The sequence below is a fragment of the Poecilia mexicana genome, unplaced genomic scaffold (genome assembly GCF_051168715.1).
Source record: "Poecilia mexicana isolate PSO_F unplaced genomic scaffold, ASM5116871v1 scaffold_6, whole genome shotgun sequence".
Taxonomy (NCBI): domain Eukaryota; kingdom Metazoa; phylum Chordata; class Actinopteri; order Cyprinodontiformes; family Poeciliidae; genus Poecilia; species Poecilia mexicana.
Genome location: NW_028263375.1, coordinates 11,942,880 through 11,968,092, shown reverse-complemented (window position 1 = coordinate 11,968,092; position 25,213 = coordinate 11,942,880). Strand labels below are relative to the sequence as shown.

At 39.8% G+C, this 25,213-nt stretch overlaps 1 protein-coding gene across 1 annotated transcript; it reads right to left on the bottom strand.

The window, feature by feature from the left end:
* Positions 1–866: 866 nt before the first annotated feature.
* Positions 867–24,696, bottom strand: klf13 (Kruppel like factor 13). The gene is made up of 2 exons (XM_014990343.2): positions 23,560–24,696; positions 867–8,015 (listed from the first exon to the last, which is right to left on the bottom strand). Exons 1-2 carry the CDS (start codon positions 24,035–24,037, stop codon positions 7,708–7,710), a joined length of 786 nt encoding a protein of 261 aa, XP_014845829.1. The 5' UTR covers positions 24,038–24,696; the 3' UTR covers positions 867–7,707.
* Positions 24,697–25,213: the final 517 nt, after the last annotated feature.

Genomic DNA, 25,213 nt, shown 5'->3' with positions numbered 1-25,213 from the left:
ATGTTCTCAAACAAAATTGAGGATAATTATAGTACATCACAACAGGATAATGACATTTGCAGTATAGTTGTCAGTGATACGGAAAACTTTAAAAAAGGCTGCATAGCAGTTTTTCAGAGGCTGCTCACAGTGATACTCCAGACAATATATTTCATAAAAATGACTTCTACATTGGGACTGTACATGGTTTGCATGTATGTCTGTTCCAACACACTTTATTAAAATGCTGAATGATTTCCTAAGCATCCCATCAAATTCTACTTAATATTGTAGAGAATTAACCAGCCTATACTTGCTTCAGTTTTGGGGTCATTTCTCTCTGATTCAATCCTTATAAATTAAAATGTATTTTAAGATATCTCCTTTTAAGTAAGAGTTGTTTTTATATCTGGATCTCAGAAGTGTTTTTTTTTTGTGTGGCTTCCTGATGTTGCTTAAAAAATGCAAAACTGGTTGTTGTTTACATTACCTCTGGAAACAGGTGACCTGCTTCCCTTTTTAGCTGCGTTTTAGCTACTAGGTTACATTAGGTACCTTGGGTAAAGTCTATTACATAAAGTCCTAATTTCTTTTATGGTCAATATCAAATGGAATAAAAAAAAAATACCAGTTTTTACTGACAAATTTAATTTAAAACATATTGTAGCTTGTATTGATACCAGACTCACTGGAACATCATACAGATTTCATGTTTTTTCACCTTAGCTGTGTTTGTGTTTGCATATTGTAGATCTGCTTCTTTGTTATAAAGATTTGTCTGGATAGCAGTACTCAAAAAAGGCGAAAAGGTATTGATGAGGTTTAATTAAACTCTAAATGACGCTTGGTTACTCACTAACCTTTTGGAAACATGACAAAGCTAATAATTGTGGCTTATTTTATGAATTTATTTCCAAATGTAAACTCACTATTTCATGCATACAAGTTATGACAACATACATTATTCAACAATCTGTTATTTCTCATATTTGCATAGGACATGGTCACAATATATTGTCTAACATGTAAAAAATAATGCCATAAAAAGATACAACAGAGCAGCTAAGACCAGCACATTACATGTGTGTTGAATTCATTGAACTGTACAGCTGTAATACTTGAATGTAGTGATTTTGGTTTGCTGAAGAAGAAGAAAAAAAATCACAATAAAAATAGAATAACAGAGTCACCTGAAGGTTTTAAGTGAGGTCATTGAGAGGAATGTACTGGCCATAGCTGAGCTGAGAGTTATTTACAGAACAGATTATAACGGTGCTATAAGAGGGGGAAGCAGCACCATGGAGTCACTACAACAGGCAACTGATGGTGAGGGTGCAGAGGAAAAAACACACAGAGGTATCAGGAGAGCAACATTACACTGAGGAGGTACACTGAAGACAAACAGGTACAGGAAACAGAACCGAAAAGGCTGGTGAGAGGCTCTCTGTTTGTCAAAGAGGTCATTGACACCACTGTATGCTGCATAACCTGAAACGAGCTAATCCTTAAAGGACAAACGTTATTCAACAGACTTTTCTCTGCAGTGAGGAACAGATGCTGCACAGCGTCTCTTCAAGCAGACAAGTTCAAACTAAAAGTACCAACAGTTTGGATCTGCTTGTTTATTTTTTTTTGTTTTGCTTTTTTTGCCTTGTTCATTTTAGACTCAATCTGAGTACGTTGGCTTGGGTGGCTGAATGACTTTAGCTCATTCAAATTACTTTGTAGAGAAAAAAAAAAAGAAGAAAAGTTGCCTATTTGAGATGTAGTAAAAGGTCCATGTCAAGCATGACATCCATCTATCAACTAGTACAACACATTGAATTTGAACTCCATCGGTACAAACAGAGCTGGATTCAAAACTACTCCAACATTCATTCTTTTCCCTTCAGAGCCTTTGGTAACAAAGATCAACAACCCTTCTATAACTCTATATGGCTGCCTCTTAAAAAAAAATACTAATAAAAGAAAAACCCCGACTGTGAAAGGCAAAAACTTTAGGTCTTTGTCGCGTGGGAAGACATGCTCTGTAACTTTTATGTTTTGTAGGTAATTTTGTAGGTGATTCGTTCAAATTGGCTTAGTACAAACATAGTCTAATGCATGTGTGGCATTAGAAAACGTACCTTGTATACTGTCAGGACACACTTCTATTCAGAAACCCACAAAAATAATAATAATAATAATATATCAGGTCAAGGGAAGCAGCACTTTCAGAGCAAATGTAATCTTAAATCCTTTGGAATGGACAAGCGACTATCATCAAAGTTGTTAAGATGTTAAAAACAGCTGCGGTAAGCAATATACACTGCTTCAGCATCGAACAGAAACAACAACAACAAAAAGGAGCAAAATGAATGAAAATAACAAGACAGTTACACAAAGCAAAATGCTCACATAAAGCATAAAGACCAGAAACACTTAACTTAGAGCAGAACTGCTTGATCAAATCCTGTACATAACATTTGACAGGTCAAACTCTATATAAAACTATACAAGATTATTATTATTATTTTTTTTTTATAACGTCTGATAGAAGCTAGATTATTTACGCTCAACATTTGTATCCTCTTTAAGAAGTTACAGCTATAGTTTTGGCACACGATTGCGCGGATCATGCTTGTACTTCTGCTGACGATGTTTGATCAGTAACACACTGATGTCTTTAATTAAATATATATTGTGAACTTTAAATTGTTAGCTTGCTGCTTGAATTTGTACATGTATTGTCAGTATTTTAGAATCCTTGCATGTAGAATTATGTGATCTTCAGCAGACATATGGATCTGCTGATACTCAAACAGCTTCTTAGCATGAAGCAATAAAAATATACAAATATTTGTCTGGGAAAGATGTTTGTTTTTTTTCCCCTTGTACTTTGAGTTACATGCAGGACCTGGCAATATGGAACGGTTATGTAAAATGCAGCCCAGTGTTTCTGTTTGTTTTCTACAGAAAAAAAGAAAAAAACTCTCTTTGTCTACTTCTTCATTCAAGTAGGAATAAATGAAACCAACATTTTTTTTTTTGCTACTCGTTAAGCAAACATAAGCTACATGATGGATGTTCTGAAAAGATATGAAGGTAAATGAAAATTCAAATATCTCAAGAGGTATAATTCTGCAAAAAACATAAAAACATAACCTCACACAACAACAACAACAACAACAATAATAATAATAATAATAATAACAATAATAATAATAATAATACAAATAATGACTACATTGCTAACTCACAATTCTGTGGTCTCTAATAATATGGAAAACATTTCAAATAATCTAAAGCAATAAAAAGAAATCAATCACTGAATCTGAAACTGACATAGACAGAGGTAAAGAAAAAAATACCCATCCACCCCAAAGTTTCTTTAGTTTTTTTTTTTTTTTTTTTTTTTTTTTTTTCATTTCATGAATTAAAGGAACTTTTTGGAATTGCAGATAACAGGATTTACCCGCATCCCTGACATCAACAGAGTACTCAGGGGGAAAAAAACCCTGTTAATAGCGCACAAAATTTAAATTTACACATAAACAAGCTCAAACCTCGAGCTGCGATGAACTCTAAAACAGTTACTGAAATAAACTGACAAAAAAAATCTGAAATTAATAAGAAAAAAAAAACAATTCAGGCGATTATATGCCTTTTTCTCTCAAAGGCTCGGACAGCAAAAAGCAAAGAACAGTAAAATCGGACATGTACAAAATTGTGTTCAATGGCCTTGCGTGTTGGAATTATTCAAGTACATTAGTTACAGTGAGAGTAAAGGTTTTTTGAGACGCTCTGTCTGTGGATGCCTACTTGTCACTTTTGCAGTCTGGCTGAAGGTACAGGCTTTTCTGTTCAAATGGTTGTATAAGTTAAAACAGCTTCAGAGTGGATCGATAGCAGGACTGTGTGATGTTATCAAGACATGCAATAGGCGAAAAGGGCTGCACTGAGGTGGTCCTGTGTTACCAGCATAATCACACACCGACCAGCAGTGAACACTGGGCACCGAGGACCACCGATGGGGCAGCCACAGGCAGCCTGACGTATGCGTGCGGCGACTGGTTTTACGACAAAATCCACAAACTGTCCCATATCTGCTTGGCAGATGTTGACCCTGAGGAAAATGTGCAGATTACAGATTAAAAACTGATTAATGCGTAATTTTTTTCTCAGTTTTCTTGTCTTTTTCTTTTGCACGTGAGCGCTTTAAACCAGGTTCGAAAGATTATAACCAAGACAGGAATATACAAAAGGTAAGCTGATCAACAGCAGTTGTTGCTTCAAGAAAAAAAAAATGGTGAACTCTCACACCTCTGTCTTTGAGAGCTGCAGATCAGTGGCATTCAAAGTGTCATCTTGCAGCCCGCAAACTATTATAACATCACACAAAGGATTGTGTTTTGAGATAAATCCATTGCTTTCCAAGCTAAATAAGGGAGAATGAGAGGGGGATTCATTTTGACTTTAAAGAGAAGATGGCTGCAGTTGAGGAAAAAGGACAAGGCCTGACATTCATGAACTTACACCTGCCAGACCGACTCAAAGGGGAAAAAAAAGAAAATACTCCTCGCTTTCAGAGCAAAGTTAACATGCATGTAGCGTCGAACGCAAGATACCGCTTGAGTTAGCTCTGATGGCAGTAAGTCTGAAGGAGTCTGAACTGCATGGATGCGGATCCAACTGCAGCAGTGAAGCACAAAGTGCGGGCATAACATATAGACCGGCAGGGGTCCAGCAGTTTTGATAGTGGTGCTTGTTTCCACTTTCGCCTGACTTAATGAGGCGTGTCTGTCGGCTTTCTCACAGGGACATTTGAGCTTCAAATGCTGGGTTGACATCAGTCTGGTGAGCACTGCAATTTGCTGATATGTTGATTTTGGTTCCGATGTTTTTGCAACTCTTCGAACGTCCCCCAAATCCCCCCAACTTGCAAAAGAGACAGGAAGTTTGAAAGCAGCTGTTTGGAAGCTCAGGTTTATCAACGCAAGCCCAGAGCGACGGTTTCCTCTGCATTGTGAAATCTGATTCTCCGGCTCGTATGAGAAGGAATTCTGTTTGTGCTTTGGATGGAGTCAGGCACTTCCCACCCACGCTGCTAGTGCTGTCTACAAACAGCTCTTGTTCTTACACATTTCCTCTTATCCTGCAGTTCAGATCAAGCTACCAATTACAGCTATTTTTCTGCTGCCTGTTTCTACAGTTGGAGGGAGGAGGAAATGGGGGGTGTCTGCTTCTGTGTGTCTCCTCCTTTGTGCTGTTCGGCTTGTGATAAAACCTCTCCTCTTTTATCAGGACCTGCCCTCTCTTGCCTGTTTGTTGCTGATATCTGCTTTGTTCCCCTCAGCTCAGATCAGCCAATTGCGCCAGCCAACGTCTGACCTCCTAATTAGGCAATACTAATGTAATTCAGCTGTCTCGCTGAAAGAACAGGTAGAGCCAGATGAGAAAGGCCTCGCAGGGCGAACGGCATGCTAGCACTACCTCCAGCGGGGTGGGAAAGTCTTCTTTTGGGTGCAGCCGTTTCCTCCTGGGAACTTGAGCCAGGAGGAAGTGACTGAGTGTGTGATTACCTGCAATATTCCCTACAGCACTGAATAAAAAGCGCTTCTTTGGTACATTCTCCCATGTGCTTGATGAGATGGAAATATCTTGCTGCTACTGAAGCTGTTTGGTCTCCATTTTAAGTGAAATATGTGCTGATCAGATAGTAATCAGGGTTTTTGCAAAGTTTTCAAAAGTCCTACTTTGAGCTATCTCGAGTTTATATGTCTTAAATCTTTCCTGATTATTTTTTTTTTTCAGATTCAATCCTAAAGTACATTTAGCTATGGCTTACCTCATTCATTCATTGCTTCTTAGATTAACCTTTGTGCGTTAAGTTGGTGATTTGTAGCTCTGGCTAAGGAATGTTGTGGTTTTCATGCTGTGATGAAACTACAAACGCCATAAAGCACCATTTGGCCTTAAAATTGAATGTTTAGATAATCAAAATCTAAGAATTCTTGTTGCTATCCACAACTAACTCCTTCGTCATAGGAAAGTATTTACCCAAAGAGGTTTGGTGTGAAAACAAGGATTTTAGTTTGGTTAAAACCCGTCATCAGTAATTGTTCTGAAGCTTACAATATGCTACAGGAAAGTCCACAGACCTCCCAAATTTGACCTTTCATCTCCAGTGACTATTCGTTCTCCTGCCCATTTGAGCTCATGTGTCTAGATTTTATGGTTTTGACAACATTAATCTCTAGTTTAGCCCCTCTTTCTCTCTTTGACTTTTGCCCCCTATCTGTTAAGTAGAGTATTAATTATGTTGATATGCTGCACAGAAGTCTTTTAGATTCAACTTTTTATTTAATTAAGAGATTAAAAAAAATCTCCCTTAAGAAGTTTTGACAGATTACACTGTAGATCATGAGACTGAGTTATTTGTTGACTTTAAAAGAGTTTGATGTACCTCATTAACTCCAAAAATGCCTTGAAGGGTTGAGTAGCCTTAATGTAAAGGAACTCAACACACATCCAAGAGCTGGAAAACACCAATTAAAGTTGGCAATGCTGTGTTTACGTTTCTTAAGCTAATAATTAAGCTAATTACAAGCTTTTAAGTAAATGTGTTTTTAAGTTATTCCTCATAAATCATGCAGGTCTTTAATGTAAATCAAAATAGTCTTCAAAAGCATTTCATTGAACTTACTGAAACTTGCAGGAACTCTGTTACTTTTAGGCATCAACAGCTGCTTTTAAACCTCGTTCTCAGTGTGTAAAGGTTCAGTAGGGTTTCTTTTATTTCTTTTTTTTAAACCTATGTACATTTATAAAAAAATATTAACCCAATATAATCCCAATCCGCCTGAACATGTAGATTCACACACTTTGCACTGCTAGAACGTTTTAATGCAGTGCACATCTTATACCCAGTGTAACGTCAAAAGGTATTAGCACTGACGTATTTGTTTTCCACGGCAGGCTCAATGATTGTTTTCTCGGAAATTAAGAGTTACATTTGACCTCCACCTTAGACGTAGGACAGAACACGAACTGAAGCTTCGCAAAAAAACGACCGCATGACTTTATGTCTGGTTTCTTCAAATGTGAAAGCCAACAAACAAAGCATAGAGTGCAAATTGTGTTGAGTGTAAGGCTGAAGTATAGTATGTACTGTATGTTTCTTTTCACCGTGTTCATTCTTTCAAGCTAACAAGGCCATCCCTGAGCAGGGCGCAAAATTCAACTCCCCGTTGAATTTTCGAATAAAGTGATGAGTATATTGTGCAGTCAATGTGAGTACTCTTGAGTACTGTGGTATTACAGAAAGAGCAACTGTCTTCGATCCTGAGGTGTGTGTGTGAACCCCTTCTCCTAACCCATTCAATAAAAATAAAAAAAATCTGTTAAAATCAAAACATTTTGAGAAGACATATGATGGTGTCTGTTTTCTTTTCCTTCTTCTAAACTGTGAATATACAATAAACAACTAGCCATAGTCAGAAGCTTAAAAAATACAGACATGTGGTACAGAATGGAGATATCGCCATCTGGGAAAGGCATTATCTTCTTTTAGGATCACACAAATAATTGCACTACAATAAGCACTTATGTACAGTATGGTACACCACAGCTAGCGCAGGAATAGCAAAGGAGGGGGTGGCGGGTTGCTGACAACTGTGCAACAGAAGTGTTATGATGAAATTGCAGGCCTCACGTCGGTGGGCTTGAAAAGTGCGACCAGGTTTCAGTTTAAGGCGAGCTGGCTGGACTGAGGGTGGGGCTGATGGTGGGACTGGATGCATCCGAGCGGCTGTAGTCGCTGAGAGAGCTGGGGCGCGTGGCGCTGCCACCGTGGGGCTTCTTCAACATGCCGGGCTGGAAATCTGAGTGGCGCCTGGCGTGCTTCATCAGGTGGTCGCTGCGCATGAAGCGCTTGTCGCAAAGTGGACAGCCAAACTTCTTCTCTCCCGTGTGGGTGCGGTAGTGGCGGGCCAGCTCATCAGAACGGGCAAACTTCTTACTGCAGTCGGGCCAGGTGCATGGGAAGGGCCGTTCACCTGCAGAACACAGACAGGAGAAATATGGAGTAACAGTTAGATCCTTCTAGTTGTCTCATCATGACTGAAATTTCTTTTGTCAAGAGAGACGAGGAGAAGAAGGCAGCAGAAGAATGCTGCATGTCTAATGAGATGAGTCTGACGAACAAGTTGTTCATCAGTAATCTCTGCAGGTTTTCATGTATTCTATCAGGATTAGTGAACATGTCTGATATAGGGTCCTTAGAGACAGAGGTTGACCCCTCATGGCCACAGGGGAGAGATAAGACATGATAATGTCCATTTAATGGGGTGATAACCTCCAAAGTGGGATGGGTTCCATTGATTGCAATGTTACAAGAAGATTAAGTACATTATGTAAGGTTTGTGTGAGACCACACTGTTTTTAAACTCAAAACGCCTGTGTAACGTCTAATAACATTAAAGTACAATAGAAACGTCCTCTGTGGCTTTTGCTTCCAAACTGAGAAATTTCAAGTTCCCATGCTAAGTACACACATACACGTACAGACACATGCGCACAGAGCCACGTCTGGGTCATTTCTTTTGCCGAAATATTGGTTTGGTGCTGTTGCAACATACGTTTGGTGGTGTCAATCAATCGCTGAATAAAAAATTGTGATCCATTTTGTTCGATTACAGGAGAAAGCAGTAGGATTCTTGTGATTCTTTAGAGACTTCCATTTTGAACTATTCAGCGACTCATTCAGACTTCCTGATCTCTTTCACAGGAGGAAACAAGAAATGGTAAAATCGTGGAAATATTTGGTCGGCTTAAAATATAACCTTTCAAAAATGTTGGTATACATTAATGCTGGTAACTGATTAATTCTGCGTAGCCAATAACAGATTGTTTGCTTTTTAAAAAGTCATATGTTTTACCGTGGAACTAATGTAAACCTAAAAATCAGTTAAATTAACCCAAACATCACTATGAAATACAACTTGTGGGTTATTCTGTCCATGGTGTTTTTAGTGTGAAAATGAAATCAAACCCCTTTAGTATTTAACATAAAGTATTCACTGTAGTTATGTTGTTTGTGTATGCTCCCTATTATAAAACTAGAAGTGCATGTTTTTAATACTGTGGTGAGATACGAATGACTGGTTTGGAGGTTTAAAGAACACAGTCAAAACATGATTTGACGTCTGAAAAGGTAAAATATTTTTTTGGAGAATGGCGTGCAGGAATGTAAACTGCATGTGATTAGCGGTAAATGGGCCACAGCAGGCCTCTGCTTTCATTTGATGTTTGATTACATTGCTATACCAGGCTTGCTTGGCAGCACTAATAGTTTGAGTGTATGTGAGGGAGCCATATGGAACCTGATAATAACACTGGTTATCTTAATCTGACAAACACCTCATCACCAGGAGTGATGACTCATTCACTGTGAATAAACAAACAACATTATTCCTACAGTCTAATAACTCTGTAAGAAGGATATTAAAAATCATAAGAGTTATCTGAAAACATGATGAAACTAATAAGCTGTAACTGCGTTAGTAGTGATAAATTACCAACAAACTGGCGTGACACTGAACTAGCAGACACAGTTTAATTATACAGCTCCAGATGCTAATCACACTCACAATGACTACCCAACCCATTTTCAAACATGCAGCGATTTGTGCTTTTGGAACATGGAAATTCACACATTCTCCCTTATATCATGCAATTAAAGTGGGGATTTAAGCAAATCTCCTAAAAACCGCCGAATGCTACCTCATACATTATGTTTTAATGTCATTCTACTCTGTAAACGGTGCGCATGAAAACAACCCACAAAGTTTGCCTGATAGATCATGCTGTTGAGTACATATTCATTGAGTTTCTGAATAATAAAATAACACGTCCAGTGAGCACAGGACTTAATCTTTAAACATTTAGGGTTTCGCCTGTGAATAAGAATTATCAATCATTATACAAACCTATGCCAGTGGTTTGAGGCATGAATGAGAAAATATAATGGGATGCATAAATGTTTATAGATGGCACAAAAAGCAAAAAAAAAAAAAAATGGCCGCCAAAGGCTTTCTTTGTTCTTCGATTCCCATGTGGGCCACAATGGAAACAAGCACTGTTCACTGTCAAACATTCATATGCTAGCATATGCCAGAGAGTCTCAAAAACATGAACTCGGTTCACTACGAGTCTAGATCCCTCCTCGCCCCCCGCCCCCGTTTTTTGCATGCTTACAAAACATGCAGACAGACAGAGCAAGTCTAGACAGTATGGCTTGTGTTCCTGCCTCTGACGCCTTACCTCAGCTCCAGACAAACACAGCCGGCCCTGCCTACTGCAGTTCCTGCAGGTTCACGCATCACCTCATGTATTTAAACTCACTAACCGATGAATATAAATTTGCATATGGACATAATGTGTGTGTGTGTGTGTGTGTGTTTTTTTTTAATTTTTTTTATGAGAACTAGTAAAAACACATTGATTTTCCAACTTGAAACTACAGTAGGAATACATATAGTGGCTGGTTAAAAAGGAGTTTAAATTACTAGACACTCATCTGACTGAGGTGTGTCATGTTGGACTGATTTAATATCATATCATCAGCAGAAGGGAGCTTGGGCTAACCGTCTTGCCACTGCAAAATGAGTTACTGCCCTAAAAGTAGAGCCAAGTTCTGCAGGCTGCTTAAGGGTCAATAACCAGAGTAACAGATCCAACCAACATTAATATTTGAACAGATGAAAAGCTGAGCTACCCCGTCTGGTTGAAACGTATCGTGGAAGCATCAGATATCTAACTTCAGTAAATGAGAAGAAACCCTAAAGCATCCTGAATAAACTTTAAAAAGCTTTTGGCTTTAAAGACTACAGTTTTTAAACAAGAAAAACAGGCATAGTCCCAAACAGCTCTTTGCTATGTGGTGGGTCTCATATACTAAAATACTTCAGACTTCAAGGTTTTACGTGGCCTCCAAATGGGGCCACATAAATTCATTATAAAAAAAAAAAATATCTGGTGAGAGGACAAGTGTTGAAAAAATTTTAAAAAGTGCCAAAACCTGGGTGCATACTTGATCACACAGATACCTGAAGGCATCGATGAAGAGGAATTTTATCTTTCTGCATCACTGTGGGTCCACGGATACCATCACATCAGACCGAATTAATAAAATGAAGATTTTAGTTTTGGATTTGCTGAGGCAAAGTCCAGATCTGAATTCAACTCAGCTGTGGATTAGAGCTGTTTTAACAATCTCATAGTTTTGGAGAGTAACTACAGGGCAAATATTGATAAATCAGTGGGATGCTAATTGACTCCCAGCATAAAAGACTGTTAAAATTTAATGAAAAGATGTTCCACCTAAAAACTATTCTGAGAGTGGCCTTTTTTTTTTTTGCAACCTGTTTTTTGGGGTGTTTTTAACTTAAATTTTACATTAAAAAAAGAATTAATTTTGAAAAGATTTATCATGGACTCACTTGTTACATTACAAAAAAAAAAAAAAAAACCCTACTCGTACATGTTTAGATGCTTTGAATGAAAATGATAACACTGCGTGCGCCGTTGGGATGTCACTGTCCAGGCTATTTTTGTAGACTGCAGCGATTACTCAGCATCTCTGCTGAAAAAAGAATGTGACCAGAGCTTGCCTTTCTTCCCATCCAGTTAGAGTCCTCCCACAGCGGGGCAGCGTGGCGACTGTGATGTCAGGCCCCACCGATTGGTTATCCTGTCCCTGGCAGTTTGCCACATGCATGGTTTGCCTTTCGCAGAACGTGTCAGTTGCAGAGGGCGAGGGCAAAAGGCGGGGCTGGTGGAGGGAGACAGGAGGGAAGCTTCTCTCAAACGAACACAGTGACCCAGTTACCCATAAAGTGAGTTACATCATGCACGCAAAAAAAACCCACCTCTGCTAAGCACCAGTGTCCCCCACTAACCCCCCCACTCAAAGGTGGTGCGATTATGTCACAGGTGCTGCAGTTATATAACTGTTCTCACTGAGTCCAGTGGGTCAGTAAATAAGCAGCTCATCCCTCCCTCCTCAACTCATTCATATCTCAGTGGTTTCTGCAGAAAACGCTTGAGAGAAATGGAATCTATCCCTGAGGTGTAAAGGACTCTATCTGCAAAGGCGAGATCAAATCTCTCTTTTGACGCAGGCAGACACAGGCACCGGTGCAGGAACTCGATCACCTGCTCCAACAAGGGCTACCAGCATTTCAGCTAAATGTAGATAAAATTCCTGTTGCATCCTCAGGCATAGGCACACAGCGTGCACCTGAAAAACTCTGTGTGACTCCCTGCCTGAAGTGAGCAAGAGTAAATTCCTTGGTTGGGGTGATTGGGAAAATTACAGTTTCTGAACATAATTCAAAGATCCCCTTGAAATTAACTTTCTGTTTCCTGCTCAGTTACAACCTGGATACATATTTTACAGAACTTAACACATAAAATGTGCTCTTTTTCGATACTTTGACATAGTGGAGTTTTGGTAAAAGCTTTTGAGCAGCTAATATCTTCCCCGCAGCTGAAAACGCTCCTGAGATCTTTATTTAGCATAAACCCGGATTAGTTGGTCCCTGACACAAACAACTACTCTGAGCAAGACCAAAGATGCCAGAACAGTTAACGTGATTGGCACTTTAAACTGTTATTGTGTTTGCTTCAAGCTTTTTAACAAAGTAAGTTATTGTGAAAATTGAACTGGTGTTTTTTTTATATTATTATTTTTATGGAAATAGTCATTGACTTCTCTTTAATAGCCTCTCAGTATGAACTGCACATAAACCTGGATTCCCACTAAATGACAATGCCAGAGGTGGGTCTTCATGAGTCACACTTAAGTTGCAAAAAAAAAAAAAAAAGGCTTATGCTTGACCTTAAATCCGTAGGTCTGGGATTTAAGTCCCATGAACAATCGTTCTCTCAAGTTATCAGGAATCAAAGTAAGCCAGTAGTTGTTAACAATTTGAGGTAATGACTAATATTGTCCCTTTCGGAAAAGACAATGACTGGTTCTAATTGTAATTGTTAGCGTCATGATAAGGACCACAAAAATGCCTCAAAAACTGAAATGTGCATCAAATAACTTCAGGCCAGGTTATTGCAAAATAAGCACAGCTTAAATCTGACATTTTATTCTAATACAGTTAAATTAGGGCAGCAGTCCAAAGACATCTCTGATTCTTTATAATAAAAGTACATCCTGTTAATTCAGAAATTCAATATTAACTAGTATTAGATTTTTAGTAAGATAAATATTGTAACCTTCTAGGCTTCTAAAATAAATGCTTAAATTTTAAAACTTTTTGCATGTACAATATTCAGAAGATATTTCATATGTGTAGTTTTTATGTGCTAAGTTTGGCTTAAGGTTAATGACTTGAATTAACACCTTCTGTGCTGTAAGTAGACGAAATGACACATCTGCAATGTGAAAATGGAAATTTCAGTCATTAAGGATTTAACTTGAGTTTGAACAAAAATAACTTGAAGGACACCATGACAGTAATCTACTTTAGGCAGCATATTCACTGCTTCTAACCTTTTTGATGAAGCTCAGGTGAAAAACCCTGAAGCATTTCTTTAAAAATGCAAAGAATTTTAGAAGCAAACGTCTCAAGAAGGGAACAAATTATTCTAGCCAGAATGCAGCCCGAACCTTACAGGAGTTGGATTTACTCCACATTTGTGTCAGTTTAGTGGAACAGCCAGCTTGGCAACATGAAATGAGAGGGACACTTACTCCAGTGGTAGAGCTGAGCACAACCCAATAATTTCGTCTCATGTTTACAACTCTATAACCTGCAACCAGCTCGGAGCCAGCAGACAGACCAGTCGCTTGGCTTTGAAGAACACCAAAATGATCACCGAGTCCCTCATTGCCACAAACTGCTGGAGCAGACGGGGTTAACCCACCGCACCCGCCCTCTTTCTCTTTACACGCATCATCACGTGCCAAGACGATATAAACACTAACATGTGTGGGCAAGACAAAAAAAAATATATACATTAAGGCTTCTGCAGCTCCTCCTTTCATTGTTCACAAAGCAGCATACACATGCTCTGGATGTGCAAAAATAACAACACAGGCATGCAAAGGTTTTGCGGTTTGCAGAAAGACACAGCTTGAGTCGAAACACATCTGTGATCAGAGCGACTGTTTATCCGTCTGCTCGGCTATGAGAGAATAACTTGGTGGGAGAGAAGACAAATTAGCAGGGGGAAAAAAAATCACTAAGTAGTAACACGTTTTTTTTTGGCACCTTAATTAAGAGTAAATTGCAAACAAGCTCTGCTGGAACACCTAAGGTGACGTCAGGTGTTTCAGAAACATTTATGTTCCCTGTATTATCATCTTTTGCCTTTATTGATAGGGACCCAGCTAGCTTGCTTCTGTTCGTTAGCCGGTAGCTGTCACATTGAGAACAATAGCAGCAGCCTTCCTCCCAGCAGGAGTGGCTCTCTTGTAATGCATTTCAGTCGGACGGGCCGCTCGCACTAACCGTAACTCTCTCCCACCGGCCAGCTTGCAGGCCTATTGACATTCACATACAGCCATGGAGGTGAGTTAAGTGGGACTCTCTGATTCCTGCTCACACTTTGGCACACATTACTTCATCCATCCAACTATTTAGGGAAAGGGCAGTCTGCATTGACCATCTCTTTACATTTTCCAACACTCAATCACTGTGTCAGACCTGAGGACGCGGTGTTAGATGTGCTGCAGGCAGCGTTAGGCTGCAAAGCCCAGCTAACCGACAGCAGACAAATAGCCGTTGTCATTAAAGGGTGTTTACAGTGACTCCACAGTGATGTCCAATCATTATCTACAATTGTCAAGCAGGATGATGCCAATTCACATGACATTTTTGACACCGTCGCTCCCATAATATCAACATCCTCCATGGGCACTGAAAAAAGGCCAGATCCTGTTATGCTGTGATTGGAGGAGATACAGGCTGGAGAAATTGCCAGTTGCCTTAATAAAGGCTAATGGCGGACGAGAGAGAAAAGTTTTGAAGTTTTTCTGATAAAAACAATGAGCCACTCTCTTCCTTAACTCGGAACAAATAACTGCTCATTTAATCATACACTATTGTTCACACTGTCCACACATTGCACATAAAGTGAAGACGCTACTTCAAATTCAGTTTTTAATTACCAGAAATTTAAATACATGTCATTAGGATATGCTGAGATGGAGAGGCACAAAGTACTGCATAATTGTGATGTAGAAGAAGAGAGACACATGATTAAAATGTTGTTTTTCAGTCCATACATTGTGTACAACTGCTTGTACTTGTGATATAAGCGGTATATCTCCTAAAGCAGGGCATATACTAAACTACATTTTGAGTATTTGCATTCAGCTCCCACTCAAACTGTATGACTACATTATAGGGTTCAATAATTCATAGCTCACAAATTGTTCTCACATTGTACGACCTGACTGCTCACACTGTACGTGTGTGTGCAACAAGTCAGTCTCTTGAATTCAGAACTGCAATAAAGAAGGAGGCGGAAGAATCCCAGAAGTAAAGGAAAACACACCCGAGAATGAGATAACGTCCAACAAAAACAAACATCTTTGGCACAATGCTTGCCGTTCCGTGTGGAAAAAAAGTGTAACAAGTGTTTAAAAACTGCTCCTTTTTCACTCCTTCTTCTGTGTCGACTCATGTGCAACATGAGAGGTTAATATAAATTTGACTTGAGGCACTGCTTTAATTGTGCCATATTTTCACGAGGGGTCAACAGAATTTCAAACCGGTTTGATTTTTGTGTCACCCTAAGATTGTTGATTAAGGGTGAGTGTTGAGATGTTAATCGTTTGTTGTCGTTGTCCCCATGTGCTACACAACGGCTCGACACACGATTAAACCGAAAAAATCATCACACGATTAGAAAATTGACCCGAAATGGCACAAAAATTGTACAGTGGATGCCCAGCTTTAGGAGAATTAAAAATATAAAATGTGTACCGTACAACTGCTTTCAGCCCCCCCATACTTTGCTAACTCCAGTCTCATCAGCAGACTTTAGAAGCCACTTAATTAGAAAAACAGAGTCCACCTCTGTGTAATTTAAACTCTCAGTTTGTTGGGGAACATTAGAAAACAAACCACACCCCAAAGACCAAGGAACACAACAAACGGGACAGAGACAAAGTTGAAGAGAACTTTATAGCGGTTAGGTTATAAAACAATATCCTAAGCTTTCAGCTTTTCTAGAGGACTTTTTGTCCCGTCATCCAAGAATGGAAATATTATGGTTTGTGTTTGCAGTTGTAATGTGCCAAAATTGAAAAGATCCAGAGGTACTAATGGTTTTACAAGATACTGTAGAGGAGCGAACTGAGATGCAAAGACTTGAGTTAAACTACTCCCACTGAAAGTGCCTGAAGTTGATCTCTTATTTAACCTGCTATTAATAACACATAGTGAACACAGTTAGTGTAATTTTCTGACCGAAGGGGGTTCTGCTCCTAAGGTTGTGCACCCACAAACCTTAATCAAATTGACTGTAGATGCAGCTGAATAAATGACCTACATTAATAGATGGCACTGACAGTGAATAACCCCACCCCCATCCCGCCGCACTCTACTGTACATTCTGTCTTTGTGCTGCAGATCCCTTCATCGCATGCGACATGTAGCAGTTTTCATACTGTGGTTGTGGAGAGAAAAACTCACAGTCTTCCACAGGTCTGTATCCCTCTATTTCCAATCAACCCCACACCACAAGACGTGGCCAGATCTTGATCTCTCAACACAAACCGCTTCAGCACCAGGAAAGCAATGGGAGAGGCGGGTGGAGGACAGAGCAGCTTTTATAGAGTTACTCCACAGCTAACTAAAGAATACATGAACCCTGGGGGCCACTGAAAACACCACAGCCAGGGCAGGGGCTGACAGAGGCCATTCAGCACTATGATTGTCAGCGCCGCATGCCCGTTCACAGTCAAATTGAGAATGTATTGCTTCTTTATCAAGAATCTGATCTGCTGCCGGCACATGTAGGATAACATATGGTTAGCATATGCACCAAGAAACGCCTTCGAGATATCTTCAGTGGGACAGTAACCCTGCACCAGAGGATTACCAGGCAAGATGGTGGCTCCACTCTGGCTTTATTATCATCATGAGGATCAAGTAGATTGAACTAATACCTTGTTTCTGTGGACACATAAAGTACTGCTCCACTTGGGCCAACCAGTTATAATGTCACACGCTGTTGCTTCACAGCAGAACAGCAAAGATATACACTGCAACAAAGGAACATTTGTACTTGTATAGCAAAAATTTTCCAACGTGAAATTGTAATTTAGACTAAAGTAGTGAAAGCTAACATGCAGACAAGGCATGATAATTGTTGTGGCGCAAACTTCTCTCAGCAATGCCGGCCAATAACATTTTTCTTAAATCAATACATTTAAGCACATTTTTACAAAAACAGATTTTACTGAAACATGTGTTTCTGATTCAATATTATACAAAGTCAGATGTGAAATTAAAGCTTGTTCCTCTTTGAACATGTCTTTTTAATGTATGATACATGTACTGGATAGTGAGATCAGGCTGGCTCAGGGGTCTCCATCTTTCCTATTTGCAATATTGACTTTTCTATAACTCAATAAAATTTGACTTCAAGTACAAAAAGCTTAGGATGTTTGCTCATGATCATGTTAGAAAATAGTGAAAAAGACCATATATGGAATATTTTAAAAAATGTTAACAGGGCCAAGTAACCAAATAGAAGAAGGGCTAGACCAGAAATGTACATGACTCCCATATGGATTTTTCTTTTCTCAAAGGGTGAAAATAGGAAATGACAGGTTTCTTGTATGGGTCTGAGGTTGTTGCCGGGTCTCAAATGTGTATCAAGAAATTCAGTCACCTGACACAACTCTGCCCCATTTATTATCCAGTCCTGCACTGTATTAGCATTTAACTGGTGGTTAAAATAGGGCCAATAACTAACCTATGGAAAATACCATCTGGGGGTCATTATCAGCCCGTTCTCTACTCATGTGAGTCTCATACATAAATGTCAACAGACTCATAGTCATGACTACAAAATATGACATAAATACTAACCTACTCTCAAAACCCTCCAAAAGGAGTTGGAAAGAGTATTGGATACAGCTCCATATGTGGCCTTAAAATGGATTTTGCTCATGCTGATTGGGTACAAAGTAGACCTGAACTCACCAAGGGTTTCTTGCATGAGACCCACTTCAATTTACAAAATACAATCTGCATTGTCAAAAACCATTATGGCACACTAAATAGGTCTTAGCCGGTTTTCAAATAGATATCTAGGAAAGGCAGTTCAAATTCCAAAATATGCCTTTGCCAAATACAAGCCCAAACTTTTCTCCACAGTTTTCTTGCATCAGACTTAAAGGTAATTAAAATACATAACCCACAAACAAAAGCATTTGGGATATTCTTTGGCCAATTTTCCACATACTGGAACCCCAGATTTAAATTTGGCTGAAATATTCTTTTGGCTGCCGCAAAATATTGAATAATTTAAAAAAAACAAAAAACATTTGAAATTATGAAACGTTTCTTGGCTTTTATAGGTTATGCTTCTTGTCCAGAGCAAGCCATTTTCTACTTGAATAGGCCCTATATAAAAATGCTAGCTATGTCATTAATGTAGCAGCAGCAAAATCTGACATCATTATCTAAATATCTGAATGTGATTTAGAGGTTTCATAATATGTTGTACGACAGCATTATTTGGTGGAAGTCCTGCTGCTGGTCAGTTAGGCAGACTGAACTCTTCAGCCCCTCAGTATTTTATTTAATTTTTTTACCCATTAGCGTGCCAGGAATGGATTCAGGAAAACCCAATCCCCACCCTGATACCTCATCACTGCCACCAACCACACAGGAACACTGAGCACTCTGTGTTACAGTTCAGCCAAATATAAAACCACTGGCAGGGATGAAGCATATATAATGAGGGACTCCTGCTGCTCTTTCCATGTGGAATTTGGGATAATTTCCCATGTAAAAATGTCATTAACCAGAGTTATTTGACTAAAAATAGGTAGCACATTTGAAGAACCAGGCTGTAGCTGTGCTGCCAGGTGGTACCACTTATTGTTTAGGACAGTAAAGGATTTTACAGCCATCTAGCAGAATTAGCGGTACCAAAGCAAAACACAAAAGAGGTTCAGAAAATAACATTAACCCAACTGTAAAATATGTCATTAGGCTCTTTGTCGTTAAGAAATATTGGGCCCAGGCCCTTCTGTGTGACCAGCAGGTTTCACATGTGTATTGTACCCTGAAAAGACAGGCTTTTGTAAGATCTGGCTGTGGGGGGGCCTGGTTGGAAGAAGAGCGAGGGGCCGTCAGTTTTCTGGAGATGGCAGTGTGCATGACATGATTACGGGATGTTAAGGAGACTTCACTTAAAATCATAGCACACCACTGGGTGGGTCTAATACAAGAGAAAATTTAAATTAATCTTGGAAAAAAAATATAGACCACTACTCATTCCATTTGTAAATCAGTCTGAAGTCACCACATTTTTTTCTGCTTTTTTCACGTTTCACTGGACGCTTGCCGTGAAAAAAGAAATGGCTCCACCTCCAACATAAGGATACCAAACAAAGCCGTCTGGTAACCTTAGACCCCTAAACTGCTCTGGATTCCTAAGCATCAAACTCAATGCTGTATAATGAGTGATTTAAATTCAGTGTGTACTCCTGTGTGCGCTACACCCAGGATGTCCCCGTTGAACCCAGCGTGAACAAAAGGAAACGTAAAATGAAACCTATTTATCTCCAATGAGGGGGTCCCCTCAAATGGTAACTGTTTATGCATTCAAACTTGGAGTTCCAAGATTTCAAATCACAGACCGGAGAAGAAATGTGTATTTACATCTTAAGAAAGCGAAGAATTAGAATATTTAATGCAAAGGAAGTAAGGTGCCAAAACCAAATTAGCAGCATAAAATAAATGCTTTCGTTTTGAGGAACTGGCCCTTTACAAACCCCTTAACAGCTTGCAACATACTTAAACTAAAAGTGATAATTACATGTTGTTTCAAGAATTTTCAAATAAAATTATAAAATTTAAATGTTCTAGGCCACAGTTTTTTATTGGTCATGAGCATTTTGTAAAAGAGAGGAAAAAACACACAAACAAAAACAAACAAAAAAAAACAGACTGCTCCTTTTAAAGGCCTCTACAACAACAAAAAAAACCTGGCAAACCTGAGTGTCAGAAGCCAGAGGGAACATCTTGTCCCTGGCTCTTTGTTTGTTGTCTACAGTGTTTCTCCTTCAATTAGAAAGCAGCACTTGGCTGAACCTGACTAGGCTGGGATCCGTTCTCTCGTGATTCTGCTAGTATGGGCTGAAAGGAAGCAGGCTGCCTGAGTCTGACTCCATGAAAACATGCTAAGATTGGCTGAGGCAGCCCTGCTAAACTCAGATGACCCACATTTTGGACCTGCCCAGTAAAACGGGAAGAGAGGGTCATTATTATCAGAATTTATAGGACACTGCCCAGTGGAGCAAGCCAGACGACGGAGCATATCCAAACAGAGAGGCAGGAGAAAGGAAACGCTTATTAGGCACGGAGACGAGGGCAGGGCGAGCACGGAGCAATAAAAACCGCACAAAACTCACATGATCTGGGCTGATGGAGGGGGGAACTGACTGCTCGAAGCAAGGCTGGAGCTTTCTCTGCGACAAGGCAGCAAAATTAGGAGTTTCTGGAACTTACCAATTAAATCAAAACAAACCATCCTTATTAAAACAAATTATAGGACACAAGCCGAGCAATAAGACAAAAGAAAAGGCTTGAAAGGCCAAATGAATAATGAGCTGTGGTAACGCTGCACTAAAACAAAACAAAACAGTAATTACAATAGACACAATCTTCTTTGTTGTAATTATAAGCCACATTTCTCTCCCTTAGCGTTTTCCTAACAAATGGCGATTTAACAGCCGGCAGTCGGCTCTGCTGGAGCAACAGTAAAAGTTGACTCCAATCAATAGTAAATGAGTCTGTACGAGCCACAGAGAAAATCCTCAAGCATTTGGCCTCCCAGTGTGTTTAAGGCTGGTCTGTTCTTTTTCTTTTCACCGGATAGTATATCTTCGTGCAGTTGTTACGAATGCTGATAAATCTACCAATAACGTGAGACGAGTTTGAGACGAAGGAAAGACAAAGGCTGAATCCCATTTCTCCCCAATAGAGATTTTTTTTAGGGGTGTGGCGTTCCAAAGCTTTCTGTAGAGCAGGAGGAGGGCTTTCTACCCTCTAAAAATGGACTCCCGGTTAACATATTTTTGACGGCACAATGACCATTGTATTACATGTGGTTTCATTGTTAATAATTATTGCTAATCTGCATATGTATATATACATATATATATATATATATATATATAAATTTGTCAGCATAGGAATACCTTTCAACTTTGGAGACTATTGTACTAAAATCAGCTGTTTTGTAACAACTATATATGAAATGGTTAGTACATTAGATTACTGAATTTTTGAATTTTTACAGATTTAATTGAATAAAGTATATATTTTTAATAAAATGCTTGTTTCTCTTTTTTATTAATCATATTATTTATTAGCAGCAGTAATACTGATAGTTCAGTCGTTGTGACACAAAAAGAACAGAAGAATTCAGTTTTGTCTAACAATTGTAAATATTTGCATATGCAAATACTTATATTTCTCACTCACTTATGCAAAAAACAAGAGTCAGATTTTTCTTAGGGCTTGATTTTTTTTATATAATTTTTCGCAGGTGCCTGTGTCCAAAGTCTTGCCCATGTACCTTGGGACATTTACTGCCCACTTTAGAAACGATTTAAAACCATTGTCCAAGTTCTTCTATCAGTCTCCTTTACACTAATGTGATTATATGTTTTATAAACACAAATAATACCAGCAGGAGGTTAGCCAATTTGTTTTCTGTTACAATCTGTTTCATTTTATAGTCTAAACAAGGATGACAACCACAATCCAATGAAAGTGGAGTGTAATACAAATGTCTTCTAACAAACATCTGAAATAAATTATATGTGAGATTTGCACATTTTTATAATTACTTATCTCCATCGTTTATGAATACACTAGGAAGAATACAATAAGTTTTGACAAAGGGGCAATTTGACTCAAAGCCTGCTTTTTCTTCTTCCTGAATAAATATTTAAAATGTATGGTATGCGAGTGGCTATTTAGACTGCTTGCTTTATTCAGTCTGGCAGAAATCAGTAGGAACTGATGATGAATCAGCTCCTTGAAGGAGTGTCCCATTTCCCATAAGCACTACATGTGCTAAACACTGTGGGAAAGGGGGGAATGGCTAGAATTGGGACTCAGACTAAGGTGTGTAACAAAACACAAAACTATTGTTTTGTTACTATGGATAAAAACAAAATGCCTTGAAGATGAGGGTGCCCTACATATGTTGGATCTCTTGGAGCTGCTTTTTCATGCTTGCACGTTTCTGCAGCAAGTGACTCAAATGTGGGTCACGCTCACGCAAGGTGCTTCATCCTGTGATCCATAGAGCTCAGTTTTCTTCTCAGCCCTGTCAAGATGATGCATGTGCGTGCGTGTGCAGAAGAGGAGCGAAAAGATGAGGTGTGAGCTGCAGCGCTCCCATCACGAGGAAACGGCAGTGAGACTCCTCAGTCGAGGCTCAGCTAGCTGAGTCTGTTGCTGGCCAGATCAGCTGGCAAGTCTGTCTAGCGGGGGTGTGGCACATCATAACAAAGGGCTGTGGGCAGACAGGCGACTGACTGCACAGCTCTTATCAACCCCCCAATTTCAGTCGATCTGTATCTCCCCTCCCTTCTTCAGTGTCCTATCCTGTGGAATGCAAAGCGCTAAAAACTGGAGGTATGGGCATTTTTTGGGCTGTGTGTGTGTGTGTGTGTGTGTAAGGGAAGGTCACATGCGACACACGCTGTTGATTGGCAGCGCATTTATTGGACTTTTTGGACTGATTCTGCAAACTTCCTGCATGCCCATGCACACTTGACTGATTCTGCGCATCTATGGGTACATTTTTTTTTTTTTTTTTTCAGAAACTCATGCTGCTTTGAAGCAAACCATTTCTTTTTACTTTTTTTCTAAAGGAGCAATCGTCTTCAGGAAACGTAGCTTAATGTAGTTCTACGTGTGCACCGCAGTTTCAGTTTGAACATACTGTCCAATGCGGTGGTGGATGTGCGTGCGTGTGTTCAGTGGGGAGGAGGAAGAGTGGAGGTGGGAGGGGGGGTGGAGGACAAAGCTTAAAGACTTGAGTGGGAGTGGCACTGTTTTCAAGCCTTCCTTCCCAGAAATTAAAAGGACATTATAAAGTTTATATAACTCAGAGCAATGCATGTATCATTATGAAGCTATGCAACGCGAGCGCGTTAGTTTTATTTATTTCAGGTGGATTCCCGAATTTCACCAATAATAAAGCAGTTTTAATGTATACCTTATTTAGATCAGACAGTATTTTCAGTTTTCTTTTACTCCCGTGTGAAACGGGAACACAATAAAGCAGCATTCAGCACCTGCATCCGATCGAACTGACCTGTGTGTGTCCTTAGATGAGCTTTGAGGTGGGAGGATTTGCCATAAACTTTTTCACAGCCAGAATAGTTGCATTTGTGCTTTTTCTGAGGTGGCTCCTGCTCTGTCCGACCTCTCGATCTCTTGCCTCTTTGTCTGAGCGCAGGATCGGAGGTGGCGGTAGGTGTGGCAGAGTTTCCATCCTCTCTCAGGTTCGGCGTGCTCTCCTCCTTTATCTTTGCCTGCTCGGCAACACCGTTGGGTGTCTGCTGGTTAAAATCCGCCAGGATCCTCGCCACCACGAAAATCGAGGAGTTCTCCTTCACCAGGGGCTCCTTTATTTCTTCCCCTGTCCTGGAAGAGGTTGGGATCTCCGGTTTAATCTCCCTGTTGCCCTTAGGAGGGTGAACAACTGCACGACTGGACATTGAAACAAGGCACTCTGCTGCAAAGTGATCCATTCTGTCTTTGAAACAGCCTCCTCTGCTTCTTAATGACATTCGGGGAAAAAATGAAATAAATCCGCGAGTAGGAGGTTGTTAAAAAAAATATAAAATAAAGTACTTGTACCGTGCTTCCCTTTGTGTAGTGGCGGTGAGGTGGAGGTCGTTCTCATCAGAGAGAACTGACTTTATGATCTTACCCGGCTTTCCAAAATCATCAACATCCTGTGCGAGAAACGCCTCGCACCAAACAAAAAAAAAAAAAAAAAAAAACGCAGAGAAGATCTCTCTCTCTCTCACACACAGAGAAAGAGAGGGAGGGAGAGAGACAGAGAGAGAGAGAAGAGAGAGAGATAGAAAAGGAGGGAGAAAACAGAAACCAGAGTCTTTGTTTAGTGCAGCGACACCGGTAGCAGGAACTCTTGAAACTTGGATGCGTTAACTCCCATTGCGGCTTCAGACCGTCTCCGGCACAGTGAGCGCGTCTCCCGAGCGCCAGCTCCAGCTCGCTGTATCCATGCTGGGGGCGTGTCGGGCAGGGCAGCGCTCGGCAGCATCGTCAGAGGAGTGGCTCATTCATTGGGTACAGCTTGTCCCCAAGTGCTCCGAGCAACACGAGTTACTAGAAAGTTTCAGCTGCGCTGTTTCTATGCGTCCACGAGGATGCAGCCCTCTACCTGCCGCTAGGAATTGTCAAGACAGTCTCACTGATGCAGCAGAAACCCGTGACTAGGTGTCTCTTATTTGGTGCATTTTTGATCAGCTGGCCAGAGGAATATCACCAGGGACGTTTCAAGATCATTCAGTGTCACGTGACGTCTTTGTGCGACCCGGGTCACAGAAGTCACCTCTTAAAAAAGAAGAAGAACCAAAGCACAGACTTTAACTGATAAACACGCATCGTACACTCGTGTGAGTCAAGTTTGCTGTGTTTTCAAAAGTATTCATAAGTATTGAAGTTTTTTTTAGCATTTTGTCATGTTTCTACCTCCAACCTCAAAGTACGTTAATGGGATTGAACATGATGCAAACAATTCAAAGCCTGGGAAGTGGAAGAAAAATTATACCTGGTTTTCATTAATAATGACAATGATAGTAATGATCTTTTTCCTAAGCACCCTTCAAAACACACAAGGACCTTAATGCACCTCTGCATCAATTACATATTGAGTAATTAACAGGAGTCTATAGAACCTGTGTATATGAGGAGATCATTCAGTCATTTGATTATGG

Excerpts from the sequence above, each read along its gene's own strand:
- klf13 (XM_014990343.2), bottom strand. The coding sequence starts at position 24,037 with ATGTCATTAAGAAGCAGAGGAGGCTGTTTCAAAGACAGAATGGATCAC. Across the intron at positions 8,016-23,559 it reads TCATCTAAGGACACACACAG|GTGAACGGCCCTTCCCATGC; the intron begins GTCAGTTCGATC and ends TGTGTTCTGCAG.